The 15,476-nt window shown below is 45.5% G+C and overlaps 2 protein-coding genes across 2 annotated transcripts; both read right to left on the bottom strand.

The window, feature by feature from the left end:
* Nucleotides 1-3,492: 3,492 nt before the first annotated feature.
* Nucleotides 3,493-5,523, bottom strand: LOC113134107 (uncharacterized). The gene is made up of 5 exons (XM_026313344.1): nucleotides 5,224-5,523; nucleotides 4,932-5,066; nucleotides 4,705-4,823; nucleotides 3,965-4,502; nucleotides 3,493-3,506 (listed from the first exon to the last, which is right to left on the bottom strand). Exons 1-5 carry the CDS (start codon nucleotides 5,513-5,515, stop codon nucleotides 3,493-3,495), a joined length of 1,098 nt encoding a protein of 365 aa, XP_026169129.1. The 5' UTR covers nucleotides 5,516-5,523.
* Nucleotides 5,524-12,656: 7,133 nt separating this feature from the next.
* On the bottom strand, nucleotides 12,657-14,873 carry LOC113133783 (vegetative cell wall protein gp1-like). Its single transcript, XM_026312670.1, has 4 exons — nucleotides 14,574-14,873; nucleotides 14,282-14,416; nucleotides 14,055-14,173; nucleotides 12,657-13,852 (listed from the first exon to the last, which is right to left on the bottom strand). The coding sequence occupies exons 1-4, from the start codon at nucleotides 14,863-14,865 to the stop codon at nucleotides 12,782-12,784; spliced, it is 1,617 nt and encodes a 538-aa protein (XP_026168455.1). The 5' UTR covers nucleotides 14,866-14,873; the 3' UTR covers nucleotides 12,657-12,781.
* Nucleotides 14,874-15,476: the final 603 nt, after the last annotated feature.

Genomic DNA, 15,476 nt, shown 5'->3' with positions numbered 1-15,476 from the left:
GTGGAGGTATGGAAGTGTTTAGGAGAGGTGGCAGTAGAGTTTTTGACTGGGATACTTAACAAGATCTTGGAGAGTGTGAGGATGCCTGAGGAATAGAGGAGAAGTGTACTGGTGCCCATCTTTAAGAACAAGGGAGATGTGCAGAGTTGTGGAAACTACAGCGGAATAAAGCTGATGAGTCACACAATGAAGTTATGGGAAAGAGTAGTGGAGGCTAGGCTGAGGTCAGAAGTGAGCATTTGTGAGCACCAGTATGGTTTCATGCCAAGAAAGAGAACAGCAGATGCAATATTTGCTTTGAGAATGCTGATGGAAAAGTACAGAGAAGGCCAGAAGGAGCTGCATTGTGTCTTTGTAGATTTGGAAAAAGAGTATGACAGGGTGCCGAGAGAGGATCTGTGGTTTTGTATGAGGAAGTCTGGAGTGGCAGAGAAGTATGTTCGAGTGGTGCAGGACATGTATGAGAGCTGTAAGACAGTGGTGAGGTGTACTGTAGGGGTGACAGAGGAGTTCAAGGTGGAGGTGGGGCTGCACCAAGGATTGGCTTTGAGCCCCTTGTTGGTAATTGTGGTGATGGACAGGCTGACAGATGAGGTTAGACAGGAATCTTCATGGACCATGATGTTTGCAGATGACATTGTCATCTGTAGTGAGAGCAGAGAGAAGGTGGAGGAAAATCTTGAGAAGTGGAGGTTTCCTCTGGAAAGAAGAGGAATGAAGCTGAGCCGCAATAAAACAGAGTACATGTGTGTAAATGAGAGGGACTCAAGTAGAACAGTGAGGTTACAGGGAGTAGAGGTGAAGAAGGTGGAGGATTTTAAGTACCTAGGGTCAACAGTCCAGAGCAACGGAGAGTGTGGAAAAGAAGTGAAGAGACGTGTGCAAGCAGGTTGGAACGGGTGGAGGAAAGTGTCAGGTGTGATGTGTGACAGCAAGAATGAAAGGAAAGGTGTACAAGACAGTGGTGAGACCAGCAATGTTGTCTGGTTTAGAGACAGTGGCATTGAGAAAAAGATGTCGTGGAACAAATACTTGGAGGCAAATCTCAGGTCAAAGGATGGCAAATTTAATAGGCAAGGCAACGGGCAAAGCAACAGTCACAACATAGCATACGTTCTGCAGAACGGATCAATATCAATTGACCACGAGCACAGAAAATGATCAGCTTTTGTATCAGTTGAACATCATTAATTTACACATCAGTCACCCACATGTAAATCATGGCGACAGGATGGCATACATAATATAATTAGCGTCTCCCTGACTTTCCATCTTCTTCCTTGTGACTACAAAGCCGTGTTAAAAGTCTTTGTTGAATTAACATAGGATACAAAAGGGAGGTAGTAGACATTTGTCTGTCAAGGTATAAATTAACCTCACAAAAGACAGGAGGCAGATCTGGAGGTAGCAGAGCTGAAGATGTTGAGGTTCTCTCTGGGAGTGACGAGGATGGATAGGATCAGGAATGAGGACATCAGAGGGACAGCTCATGTTAGATGTTTTGGAGAAAAAGCCAGGGAAGCCAGATTGAGATGGTTTGGACATGTTCAGAGGAGGGACAGTGAATACATTGGTAAAAGGATGCTGAGGTTAAAGCTGCCAGGAAGGAGGCCTAGAGGAAGACCAAAGAGGAGGTTCTTGGATGTAGTGAAGGAGGACATGAGGATTGTTGGTGTGGGTGAGGAGGATACAGAGGATAGGGTTAAATGGAGGCAGATGATTCGCTGTGGTGACCCCTGAAGGGAGCAGCCGAAAGGAGAAGAAGAAGTATGCAGTTCTGGCTTTATGGAGAGCTTTTTTATATGTTAATAAACTGTTTTTCCAGGCTAGAAAAAATTCCTCAAAATTTGTAGAACGCCACTTCCTTTCCAGCCTTCATGATGCCTGCTTTAACTAACTTCTTTTTCACAGGGGACACAGTATCAAGCGTTTCACACAGTGAGGCTACAGCACTGTCAACAACATGATCAATTTGGTAGGGAGTGGGATTGAGGCAGCTGCCCTCCACTGTGTTGGTACATGGCATAGATGTAAATAAAGATTTTCTTCCAAATGCTGCATGATCCATCAACTTAAATTCAAAAGTAATGATCTGACAAAATAGGATTATGGGGAGTAACTGTGAAATGTTCAACTTCGATGCCATAGGTCAGAACAAGATCAAGAGTGTGATTGAAACAGTGGGTGGGTTTATTAACATTTTGAGTGAAACCAACAAAATCTAATATTGAATTAAATGCAGTGCTGAGATTATTATTTTCAACATCTACATGAATGTTAAAACCTTCCACTATAATGACTTTATCTGAGCTAAGCACTAAATCAAACAGGAAGTCTGGAAATTAAGTTAATAAGTGAGTAAGGGACAGGTGGACAGTACACAATGACAAGTAGAACTGGTTTTTGAGTTTTCCAGTATGGATGCGAGAGACTAAGAGTGAGGCCGTGAAAAGAGTGCAAATTGTTCACCCTGCTACCCCTGCACACTACAGCGTAGAAAATGTTGTCTACCAGCAAGTGGTAGAACACCTGTAGCATGATTCTGTAGACATTAAAGGACCTGAGTCTCCTGAGAGAGTACAGGTGACTCAGACCTTTCTTATACAGTGCATCAATGTTTTTGGTCCAGTCCAGCTTGTCTATCTATATGAACACCCAGATACTTAGAGCTGTCCACAATATCCACTTCAGCACCCATGATGCCGATTGGTCCAGGGGAACCCTCTGCTTTCTAAAATCCACGAGCTTTTTGGTCTTTGAGTTGCAGGTGATTTAGTCCACACCACTCCACAAAGCTGTCCAATACACTCCTATACTCAGCCTCCCGACCTCTCCTAATACAGCCTACAATGGCAGAGTCAGAACTTCTGAAGATGGCAGGACTGTGAGCTGACATCAGATGTGTAGTGTGTGAACAGAAAGGGAGACGGGACTGTCCTCTAAGGGACCCCTGTGCTGTTCACTATGATGTCTGAAACGGTGTTCCGCAGGCTCACATACTGTGGTTGATTATCCAGGTCACCTGAGGAGCCTCCACTTGCATGTCCAGTAACTTATAGCTGAGCACAGCAGGTCATAAAGTATTGAAAGCACTGGAGCACAGGTAGCACTGATGGTCAAAGGGGGGTATTGCAGATATTCAGTCAATACAGCTACAGTGCAATTCTTCATTTCTAATAATGCTCCTCAGTGTCAGAAAGAGACCCTTTCAATATAACAAATTAATTCAATACTTAATACACAAGCACACAGCTCCAACTGATGTGAACCACAAATACCCCAGAAAAAAAAAAACAGCATTGTATCAAATCATTTATTTATTTTTCAGTAAGCTTCAACATACAAAAGTGTAGCACAATTTTGACAGACATTTCACCAAAAGTGTAGGCAACACTGCTGGAGTCAGTACAGGAAATGCTTTCTCTGCAATATCATGGTTTTTGTTGGCTGCAGTGTTTCCTGATTAGGACTGGCCATTTTGGATCACAAAGGTCAAAATGAGGATTCTGTGAACCAAAAAGAAAGAACTGTGCCAACAACTGTGACTCAGGAGTCATGGTCATTTGAGTGGCTGTGTTTTGGGCCATTGATGGAAGAAATCCTGGAGGAACATCCTGGCCAGGCCAAGGAAAGGGAGGATAAAAAGGTGGAGGGAAATCCCAAGGTAGCTTTGGTTTTGAGGTGGGGGTAGGCACATCTGTTTTGCCTGGAAGAGGGGAAGGAAAGTAGGGATAAAAAGGTAGAGGCAAAGATGGATCTTGTGGAAATCCAGGCGTTTCCGGTTTGCCTGGAAGAGGAAAGTAGGGATAGAAAGGCAAAAAGGGATCCTGGGGAAATCCAGGCCCTTGGGGTTTGTCTGGGGTTGTGCCATTACTTTGTGGACCTGTTTTGCCTGGAAGAGGCCAAGGAAAGTAGGGATAGAAAGGAAGAAGGGGATGTGGAAATCCAGGCGTTTCAGGTTTGCCTGGAAGAGGAAAGTAGGGATAGAAAGGCAATGATGGATCTTGGGGAAATCCAGGCCATTGGGGTTTGCCTGGAAGAGGAAAGTAGGGATAGTAAGGCAAAAAGGGATCCTGGGGAAATCCAGGCCCTTGGGGTTTGTCTGGGGTTGTGCCATTACTTTGTGGACCTGTTTTGCCTGGAAGAGGCCAAGGAAAGTAGGGATAGAAAGGAAGAAGGGGATGTGGAAATCCAGGTGTTTCAGGTTTGCCTGGAAATGGCAAAGGAAAGGGATATGAAGGAAAAAAGGGATCTTGGGGAAATGTGCTGGTTGAATCTGTTGTAGGTAGTGGTACAGCTGAAGGGTACCAAGGTAAAGGAAGATACGGTGGAAAGAAATCATTCGGGGGAAAGCCAGGGTATGAACCAACTGGAGTCTCGCCACTGGGTAGCACTGGCATCATCTGAGGGTGTGAAGCAGTCTGAGGTACAGATGTAGATTTGGGGCACCAGAGGGACACTGGGATTCCCTGCCAACGCATCGGCAGCACATAACTTCCATTCTTGAAGGAAAAAAAACAATACATATATAAATTCATGACTCAAGATTATGTTAAAGAAACTTAGTTTCATGCAACAATAACTTCATTGATTAATGTACAGGTTGTTGAAATAAATCAAACAGCCAAATTCTCATCAAAACAACCATTTTTTTCTCCAGTTCAAGCATCTTCTGTTTTTATTTCATGGAAAAAGAAAAGTTACCTCTTGAACCACATTACAGCCATGATAAGGAACCAACATAGTAAGTCCAAGGGAGTTCCTCTGCACGTGGTAGCCACAGGTGGAAGGGACCTGGGACAGAGGCATTGGAGGTGCACTTCCTGTGTGTGGGAGAGGGGAGTCTGAAAGTGACTGCAAACACTGGTCCAAATATCTACAATGTATAAAATACACAGCAACGGTACAGCTAATAAGCTGTGTCACGCTACCTTGGTCCAGTGCAAATACTGAAGCACCTGGTCCCAATACTTTAAACCTCATCCGGTCTCCAACACACTGCAGGGAAGGTGCCATGCGCTTCCATTGTGTGGAACTGCTATCATATGTTTGCCCTTTTGACCAGCCTGGCAGGGAATATTAAAATGTGAGTAGACTAACCACAGCCCACTGAGTCTACTTAAAGTTGTTTTTCAGCTAAAACACTTTTTTATATTATTAAGTCAATAGTAATTTAAATGAGCAACACCTGCAATTCAATTCAAAAGTGTCTGACAGTTCTACCTGCAGAGTCTGCTTGATAAGCCGTGCCCTCCGCCACAGAAGCGTTTGAAGAGGATTTCCCAGTCCAGTCAAAAACTTCTGACTCAAGGCCTGACCCTTTTTTAAAAACTCTCCCGAAGACTATCTTCCCCTCTTGGACACTTTGCTTTTCAGCTGTACTGGCATCTCTTTGACCATCTCCTATTTCCCTTTTCTTCAGCCGGTAACAGTCCACCATTTGCGCCACAAAACATATCACAATAACTGCAGCCGAGGAGACCGCAGCACTTTTCCTTTTTCCTTGAGGCATCATGCTGCGTGACTCAAGGAAACGTGGCAAAGTGTCTGCAGTTTGTCGCTATTTGTGCTGGAACAAGTGGCGCAGCTGCTGCAGCAGCAACCAATCAAAAACTGCGGAAAGATGATCATGATGAATTGATTACACCTGAGTGATATTAAGGTTGCCATAAGGTCAAGAGACAACAGGGAAGGCTGAATGAGCTGGAATTCAGTGTGAGGTCATTATAAGATTTTGTTTGCTGTGTTTCTTTTCAGGAAATAGGTCAGTGGCTGTGGTAAAGTTAGTTTATAAGGTTCCTCTAACCTGTGTCCTAATTTAATGGATGGTCTCTATTGAACTTCAATCAGAGCCTGGAAGAAACATGTAACCATCTAACAAAAACAACACGCACAACTCTGCCATCTTCTGGAGGAAGAGTGTTAAAACAAGTTGTCCTTCAGAAATGATTAAATTACAGACAACTAAAGGTCAGTGTTGTAGATTTTGACGTGGTCTGTCAGGCACATAATCAAGGGCAAAAACCTGACAAGTGGACACAACAGCAATTGTGATAAAGACTGCTGTGTACGCCATATTTCACAATTCCACAAATAAGAGAATTGCATCACATGATTGCATCACCGACAAGATGGCGACCGACAAGATGGCGATCGACACAACCAGCCAGGCTCCTACAACGCCACCAACACCAAGAGCAACAACAACAACAACGCCAACACTACCTGACAATACCAACTCGGACAATGCCAATCTACTACTCCGTCTAGCAAACAATGAAATCACCAAATTAAAGCAGGAAATACGCCGCCTCTCTCACGATCTCCAACAGAAAGACTCCATACTGACTAGCTTCAGGGACGTTGCCCTCGAGCAGTCGAGGAAGATCTCCACACTTACCTTCACTCTCCAGGACACTGCCCCATGGGACCCGTCAACCTGTCCTCGACCCTCCTCCTCTTCTACACCATGTCTTCGGTCCTCCTGGACCGAGGTTGCGGTTCGTGGGCGGAAAAGATATCACCACGGGTCTCCGCGTCCCTCTCTAGACCTCTCCAATCCATTTGCACCTCTGTCTTCTGCCACCCCGGACCTACATACGGCCTCATCCGCTAACCACGTACCGGATCGTTCCGCTCCGGTTTCCCAACAACCCCCGTCACCCGCCAATGTCGTTCAGCGCCGTCACCTGCTCTCGCTCCCCTCTGACGACACCCGCCGCCCCCGCCTTAGTCCAAGTGCTCCTCGCGGAGCCCGTTGCCACGGCGGAAAACAGTCTCCATCCCGCTCAGCTACTACATCAGTGCGCCGTAGGATCCTTCGCGAGGCCGTGCTCAGGCACACTCACGGGCTCCCTAGCTACGGACCAACCGAACTGCCGCCTCCATCTTCCACCTCAGCACCTGATGTCACCGCCCCGCCTCCCCGCCAGTCAGCAAGACGACACGACTCAAACGGCCAACTACTGGCGTCTTCTCCACGCCCCCTTTTCCCCCCAACCACGTTAATCATCGGAGACTCAATTATAAGGAATGTACGCTTTTTCAACGCCACTACTCACTGTCTCCCTGGAGCTATGGCCTCTGACATCTTGGCCATGCTTCCTGGATTACTGCCAACACTTCCGTCTTCCATCTCTAGAGTGATTGTTCATATTGGAACTTGTGACACGTCACTCCACCGGTCTGAACTGACTAAAAAGGATTTTATCTCTCTCCTCCACCTCCTAAGCAACTGTGGTAAGACTATTTTCATGTCTGGTCCCATCCCCACGTTTGGAAGAGGCTCTGGCCGCTTCAGTAGAATCCTCAGTCTCAACACTTGGATCAAGTCTGTCTCCCTGTCCTACAATCTCCAATTCATCGACAACTTCAACCTCTTCTGGAACCGACCTGCCTTCTTTGCAGGAGATGGTCTGCATCCTAACCGCCTGGGCTCCCATATACTTTCCACCAACATTCAACATGCAGTTCACTGTACCCCACACACTAACACTGGACAATCTGTCCATTCTGTCCCACATGCCTGACTATCTGACTCCATACTACCAATCCCCTCCATCTGGTCATCCTCCCGACCTCAGCCTAGAAAATCAGGTATACGCCAGATCAACCACTCTGTACTAGCTAACATCCCCAGAAACATGGACTCGACACCTTTCCACAACACTCATTTTGGGCTTCTTAACGTTCGCTCCCTCTCTCAAAAAGCATCCCTCATCTTTGACATTATTCTTAAACACAATCTCGACATCCTGTGCTTAACTGAAACCTGGCAGCAGCCCAACGACTTCACTGAACTTAATCAATCTATTCCTCCTGGCTTCACATATCTCACCCATCCACGCCTCTCGGGACGCGGTGGCGGCCTCGCCATACTGTTCAACCTTAAATACAAAATATCCATCCACCCCACTATCACCTTCCAGTCCTTTGAAGCTCTCATAGCACGTATTCATGGTCACACACCAACCTTCTTGGCCACTATCTACCGCCCACCAAAACCTAACCCGACCTTCTTGGACGAACTGTCTGACCTCTTAGCTGACCTCATCTCTCTGTCAGCCAACATAATTCTTCTTGGTGATTTTAACATCCACTTCGACAATCCCAACAACACCGCTACAAAAGACCTAATTTCCTGTCTGGACAGCTTTGGGCTCCAACAATACATCACCTCCCCAACACATTCTCTAGGCCACACCCTCGACTTAGTCTGCTGCTCTGGCGTCACAGTTCAGTCATGTTCTACCCTCGACACCTTCTTCTCCGACCACAAACTAGTCTGCTTTAACTCCAAACTACCTCTCTTCAAAACCCACCTCTCCCGCACCATCACCTTCCGTAACTTAAAGAACATCGACCTCCCCTCCTTCACTGCTGCTCTCAACAACCTTTCATGTACTAATTACACACCGTCCCTCTCCAACATGTTATCCAATTTCAACTGTGAGCTACGAAATCTACTCAACACCTTCGCCCCACTCAAAACTAGATCTGTATCCTTTACGCACTCTGCTCCATGGTACACACCCGAACTCCGCCTCCTCAAAACCCAAGCCCGTCGCCTTGAACGTCTCTTCAAAAAAACCGGTTCATCCACCCACAAGGACTTATACCTAAACCACATACTGAAGTACAAGCAAACCATTACTCAAACAAAATCTGACTTCTATGCCTCGCTTATTGTATCCGCCTCTGGCTCCACGCGTTCCCTCTTCTCCACTGTCAAAAATTTATTGGGCCCTCCCGATACTCCTCTCTTCCCTTCACTCTCCACCACCTTGTGCAATAACTTCCTGGATTTCTTCTCATCAAAAATCGAAAATATACACCAGCAATTTCCCCCCATCTGTGACACTGCGAACTGCCTCCACTGTACCCTTCCCTCTCTACCAGTATCCTCCCTGCTTTCGAGTTTTATCATTCCACCCACCACGGTTATCTCTTCCCTGATCCTCAAATCCAAACCCTCAACCTGCAAACTTGACCCCCTACCAACCAACCTCGTCAAGCTCTGTCTCCCCTCTCTCCTTCCTCATCTTACCCACATTATTCACACTTCCCTCAGTTCTGGCATCGTACCCCCATCACTCAAGACAGCCATCATCTCACCAATTCTAAAAAAACCTGGTCTCGATCCTGCCGACCTTAACAACTTCCGCCCTATCTCCAATCTCCCGTTCCTCTCCAAAATCCTGGAAAAAGTTGTTCACCACCAGGTCCATACCCACCTTTCCGCCAATAGCCTATACGAACACTTTCAATCTGGTTTCCGCCAACTTCACAGCACTGAAACTGCCCTGGTCAAAATCACCAACGACCTCCTAGTAGCCGCAGACTCTGGCCTTGTCTCCATCCTCATCCTCCTTGACCTAACTGCAGCTTTTGACACCATCTCACACAATATTCTCCTCCATCGCCTTGCTTCCATCGGCATAGCCGGCTCGGTCCTCTCATGGTTCACCTCCTACCTATCTGACCGCACCCAGTCCGTCCATCTCCAGAACTTCCACTCCCAGCCCTCTACTGTCAGTTGTGGCGTGCCTCAGGGCTCTGTCCTGGGGCCCCTCCTCTTTATTATTTATCTCCTTCCTCTCGGAAATATCCTTAGGCAACATAACATCAATTTCCACTGTTATGCAGACGACACCCAGCTCTACCTCTCTGCTGCTCCATCTTCTACCCTCCCCCCCCCCCCCCTCCTTACCTGCTTACATAATATCAAATCCTGGTTCACCCATAACTTTTTGAAACTCAACCCTGACAAAACTGAAATTCTCCTCGTGGGCACCAGATCCACCCTTTCTAAAACCAGCACCTTCTCCATTCAAATTGACAACAATACTGTCCTCCCCTCCCCCCAAGTTAAAAGCCTGGGTGTCATCCTAGACGGTACTCTCTCCTTCACTCAGCATATCAATACCACTACCCGGTCGGCCTACTCCCATCTCCGTAACATAAACCGCATCCGTTCCTCACTCACCACCGATAGCACGGCAATACTCATTAACGCCTTTGTCACCTCTCGTTTGGATTACTGTAACTCACTCCTCACTGGTCTACCTCTCAAATCACTTCGCACTCTTCAACTTGTCCAGAACTCTGCTGCCCGAATCATCACCAGAACTCCATCCTCACATCATATCACCCCTGTCCTTAAACAACTTCACTGGCTCCCTGTGTCCTTCCGTATAAACTATAAAATCCTCCTTCTCACCTACAAAGCCCTCCACTCTATTGCCCCACCATACATCACTGAACTACTTCATATCTATTCTCCGCCTCGTCCTCTCCGCTCCTCCAGTTCCACTCTCCTCTGCACCCCTACAGCGCGCCTGGCCACCATGGGCGCTAGATCCTTCAGCCACACTGCGACCCGCCTTTGGAACATTCTCCCTCATCGCATCCGGTCGTCTCCGGACTTATCAACTTTTAAATCATCACTCAAAACATATCTGTTCCGTATAGCGTTTTCCACCTAACTCTCTTAACTTCTCAAAGCAGCCCGTGATGTCCTACCACCCTCTGCCTATTTCATATTGTCTCATACTGTTTCATATTTGTTGTTCTGTCATCTGGGTTTCTGTATTTCAATTTACTTTTACTGTACTTCGCCCACTTCCTAGATAATCCACCCTTTTGCCTTTACATTCTCTCCCGCCGTTTATGTATTCTTGTTACTGTTGTTTTAATGCACTCTATGTATATCATGCTGTATGCTTCCTTTTCTATCTGTAAGGTGACCTTGAGACTTTGAAAGGCGCCATGAAATAAAATGTATTATTATTATTATATATTTTGGGTTTTTTTGAAACTTTTAAATATTTTTTGAACTCTGTGAAAATAAATCTGAGGGAGGATGAGCATTTTTATAGGCATTATAAACTCTTCACAATTATTTGGTTGTTTCCTTACATTATCTCATTTGACATCAACACCTAGTTTCCCTCAGTAAGAGCTTTCTACCATAAAGACACAAACAGGTTGCAGTCAAACTCTATTCAATTCCATTTTATTTGTATAGCGCCAAATCACAATACATCAGTGATATACAGCTCCAGGACCGGGGACACCTGCAGAAAGTACAGAGAGAGAACAGAGAGAGAGGGAGAGAGAGCACAAACTAGGGGAGAGAGAGAGCACAAGGTTAGTGACATTCAATGGTAAAATATACATGTGAGGGAGGATAACTATACGCTTTGTCAAAGAGGAAGGTTTTAAGTCTAGCCTTAAAAGTACAGAGAGTGTCTGCCTCCTGAACCCAGACTGGGAGCTGGTTCCACAGGAGAGGAGCTTGATAGCTGAAGGCTCTGCCTCCCATTCTGCTTTTGGAAACTCTGGGAACTACAAGTAGACCTGCACTCTGAGAGCGAAGTGGTCTATTGGGATAATATGGTACTATGAGGTCTTTAAGGTATGAAGGAGCTTGATCATGAAGGGATTTGTATGTGAGAAGATGGATTTTAAATTCCATTCTGGATTTTACAGGGAGCCAATGAAGAGAAGCTAATATAGGAGAAATATGATCTCTCTTGCTAGTTCCTGTCAGGACTCTGGCTGCAGCATTTTGGATTAACTGGAGACTTTTTTTCACAGTAGTGCTGGAGGCCAGGGCTATGCCATCTAAAGTAGCTATAATTTTAGAAATGTTATTTCTGAGGTTTTTAGGCCCAAATATAATAACTTCTGTTTTCTCTGAATTTCAAAGTAGAAAGTCACTGGCCATCAAGGCCTTTATGTCAGTTCGACACATGCTTGAAATCTGGTTAACTGGTTTGTGTTATCAGGTTTCATAGATAGATACAGCTGAGTGTCATTTGCATAGCAGTGGTAATTAAGAGAGTGCTTCCTAATGACATAGCCTAAAGGAAGCAGAGTCTCCTGAGAGAGTACAGGTGACTCAGACCTTTCTTATACAGTGCATCAATGTTTTTGGTCCAGTCCAGCTTGTCTATCTATATGAACACCCAGATACTTAGAGCTGTCCACAATATCCACTTCAGCACCCATGATGCCGATTGGTCCAGGGGAACCCTCTGCTTTCTAAAATCCACGAGCTTTTTGGTCTTTGAGTTGCAGGTGATTTAGTCCACACCACTCCACAAAGCTGTCCAATTACACTCCTATACTCAGCCTCCCGACCTCTCCTAATACAGCCTACAATGGCAGAGTCAGAACTTCTGAAGATGGCAGGACTGTGAGCAGCGTCTGACATCAGATGTGTAGTGTGTGAACAGAAAGGGAGACAGGACTGTCCTCTAAGGGACCCCTGTGCTGTTCACTATGATGTCTGAAACAGTGTTCTGCAGGCTCACATACTGTGGTTGATTATCCAGGTCACCAGAGGAGCCTCCACTTGCATGTCCAGTAACGTATAGCTGAGCACACAGCAGGTCATAAAGTATTGAAAGCACTGGAGCACAGGTAGCACTGATGGTCAAAGGGGGGTATTGCAGATATTCAGTCAATACAGCTACAGTGCAATTCTTCATTTCTAATAATGCTCCTCAGTGTCAGAAAGAGACCCTTTCAATATAACAAATTAATTCAATACTTAATACACAAGCACACAGCTCCAACTGATGTGATAAGCCTGACAGCCATTTACCTGCCCATATGAACCACAAATACCCCAGAAAAAACAGCATTATATCAAATCATTTATTTATTTTTCAGTAAGCTTCAACATACAAAAGTGTAGCACAATTTTGACAGACATTTCACCAAAAGTGTAGGCAACACTGCTGGAGTCAGTACAGGAAATGCTTTCTCTGCAATATCATGGTTTTTGTTGGCTGCAGTGTTTCCTGATTAGGACTGGCCATTTTGGATCACAAAGGTCAAAATGAGGATACTGTGAACCAAAAAGAAAGAACTGTGCCAACAACTGTGACTCAGGAGTCATGGTCATTTGAGTGGCTGTGTTTTGGGCCATTGATGGAAGAAATCCTGGAGGAACATCCTGGCCAGGCCAAGGAAAGGGAGGATAAAAAGGTGGAGGGAAATCCCAAGGTAGCTTTGGTTTTGAGGTGGGGGTAGGCACATCCGTTTTGCCTGGAAGAGGGGAAGGAAAGTAGGGATAAAAAGGTAGAGGCAAAGATGGATCTTGTGGAAATCCAGGCGTTTCAGGTTTGCCTGGAAGAGGAAAGTAGGGATAGAAAGGCAAAAAGGGATCCTGGGGAAATCCAGGCCCTTGGGGTTTGTCTGGGGTTGTGCCATTACTTTGTGGACCTGTTTTGCCTGGAAGAGGCCAAGGAAAGTAGGGATAGAAAGGAAGAAGGGGATGTGGAAATCCAGGCGTTTCAGGTTTGCCTGGAAGAGGAAAGTAGGGATAGAAAGGCAAAGATGGATCTTGGGGAAATCCAGGCCATTGGGGTTTGCCTGGAAGAGGAAAGTAGGGATAGAAAGGCAAAAAGGGATCCTGGGGAAATCCAGGCCCTTGGGGTTTGTCTGGGGTTGTGCCATTACTTTGTGGACCTGTTTTGCCTGGAAGAGGCCAAGGAAAGTAGGGATAGAAAGGAAGAAGGGGATGTGGAAATCCAGGTGTTTCAGGTTTGCCTGGAAATGGCAAAGGAAAGGGATATGAAGGAAAAAAGGGATCTTGGGGAAATGTGCTGGTTGAATCTGTTGTAGGTAGTGGTACAGCTGAAGGGTACCAAGGTAAAGGAAGATACGGTGGAAAGAAATCATTCGGGGGAAAGCCAGGGTATGAACCAACTGGAGTCTCGCCACTGGGTAGCACTGGCATCATCTGAGGGTGTGAAGCAGTCTGAGGTACAGATGTAGATTTGGGGCACCAGAGGGACACTGGGATTCCCTGCCAACGCATCGGCAGCACATAACTTCCATTCTTGAAGGAAAAAAAACAATACATATATAAATTCCTGACTCAAGATTATGTTAAAGAAACTTAGTTTCATGCAACAATAACTTCATTGATTAATGTACAGGTTGTTGAAATAAATCAAACGGCCAAATTCTCATCAAAACAACCATTTTTTTCTCCAGTTCAAGCATCTTCTGTTTTTATTTCATGGAAAAAGAAAAGTTACCTCTTGAACCACATTACAGCCATGATAAGGAACCAACATAGTAAGTCCAAGGGAGTTCCTCTGCACGTGGTAGCCACAGGTGGAAGGGACCTGGGACAGAGGCATTGGAGGTGCACTTCCTGTGTGTGGGAGAGGGGAGTCTGAAAGTGACTGCAAACACTGGTCCAAATATCTACAATGTATAAAATACACAGCAACGGTACAGCTAATAAGCTGTGTCACGCTACCTTGGTCCAGTGCAAATACTGAAGCACCTGGTCCCAATACTTTAAACCTCATCCGGTCTCCAACACACTGCAGGGAAGGTGCCATGCGCTTCCATTGTGTGGAACTGCTATCATATGTTTGCCCTTTTGACCAGCCTGGCAGGGAATATTAAAATGTGAGTAGACTAACCACAGCCCACTGAGTCTACTTAAAGTTGTTTTTCAGCTAAAACACTTTTTTATATTATTAAGTCAATAGTAATTTAAATGAGCAACACCTGCAATTCAATTCAAAAGTGTCTGACAGTTCTACCTGCAGAGTCTGCTTGATAAGCCGTGCCCTCCGCCACAGAAGCGTTTGAAGAGGATTTCCCAGTCCAGTCAAAAACTTCTGACTCAAGGCCTGACCCTTTTTTAAAAACTCTCCCGAAGACTATCTTCCCCTCTTGGACACTTTGCTTTTCAGCTGTACTGGCATCTCTTTGACCATCTCCTATTTCCCTTTTCTTCAGCCGGTAACAGTCCACCATTTGCGCCACAAAACATATCACAATAACTGCAGCCGAGGAGACCGCAGCACTTTTCCTTTTTCCTTGAGGCATCATGCTGCGTGACTCAAGGAAACGTGGCAAAGTGTCTGCAGTTTGTCGCTATTTGTGCTGGAACAAGTGGCGCAGCTGCTGCAGCAGCAACCAATCAAAAACTGCGGAAAGATGATCATGATGAATTGATTACACCTGAGTGATATTAAGGTTGCCATAAGGTCAAGAGACAACAGGGAAGGCTGAATGAGCTGGAATTCAGTGTGAGGTCATTATAAGATTTTGTTTGCTGTGTTTCTTTTCAGGAAATAGGTCAGTGGCTGTGGTAAAGTTAGTTTATAAGGTTCCTCTAACCTGTGTCCTAATTTAATGGATGGTCTCTATTGAACTTCAATCAGAGCCTGGAAGAAACATGTAACCATCTAACAAAAACAACACGCACAACTCTGCCATCTTCTGGAGGAAGAGTGTTAAAACAAGTTGTCCTTCAGAAATGATTAAATTACAGACAACTAAAGGTCAGTGTTGTAGATTTTGACGTGGTCTGTCAGGCACATAATCAAGGGCAAAAACCTGACAAGTGGACACAACAGCAATTGTGATAAAGACTGCTGTGTACGCCATATTTCACAATTCCACAAATAAGAGAATTGCATCACATGATTGCATCACCG

This window comes from Mastacembelus armatus, chromosome 17, assembly GCF_900324485.2.
Source record: "Mastacembelus armatus chromosome 17, fMasArm1.2, whole genome shotgun sequence".
In the NCBI taxonomy this organism is placed as follows: Eukaryota; Metazoa; Chordata; class Actinopteri; order Synbranchiformes; family Mastacembelidae; genus Mastacembelus; species Mastacembelus armatus.
This window is presented reverse-complemented; position numbering and strand designations above follow the sequence as displayed.

Bases quoted from the DNA above. Each gene is read 5' to 3' on its own strand.
- LOC113134107 (XM_026313344.1), bottom strand. From the start codon at position 5,515: ATGATGCCTCAAGGAAAAAGGAAAAGTGCTGCGGTCTCCTCGGCTGCA. The intron at 5,067-5,223 runs GTAGAACTGTCA...ATTCCCTGCCAG, and splicing joins TTATCAAGCAGACTCTGCAG to GCTGGTCAAAAGGGCAAACA. The intron at 4,824-4,931 runs GTAGCGTGACAC...TCCCACACACAG, and splicing joins AGTATTTGCACTGGACCAAG to GAAGTGCACCTCCAATGCCT.
- LOC113133783 (XM_026312670.1), bottom strand. From the start codon at position 14,865: ATGATGCCTCAAGGAAAAAGGAAAAGTGCTGCGGTCTCCTCGGCTGCA. The intron at 14,417-14,573 runs GTAGAACTGTCA...ATTCCCTGCCAG, and splicing joins TTATCAAGCAGACTCTGCAG to GCTGGTCAAAAGGGCAAACA. The intron at 13,853-14,054 runs GTAACTTTTCTT...TTTTCCTTCAAG, and splicing joins GCTGTAATGTGGTTCAAGAG to AATGGAAGTTATGTGCTGCC.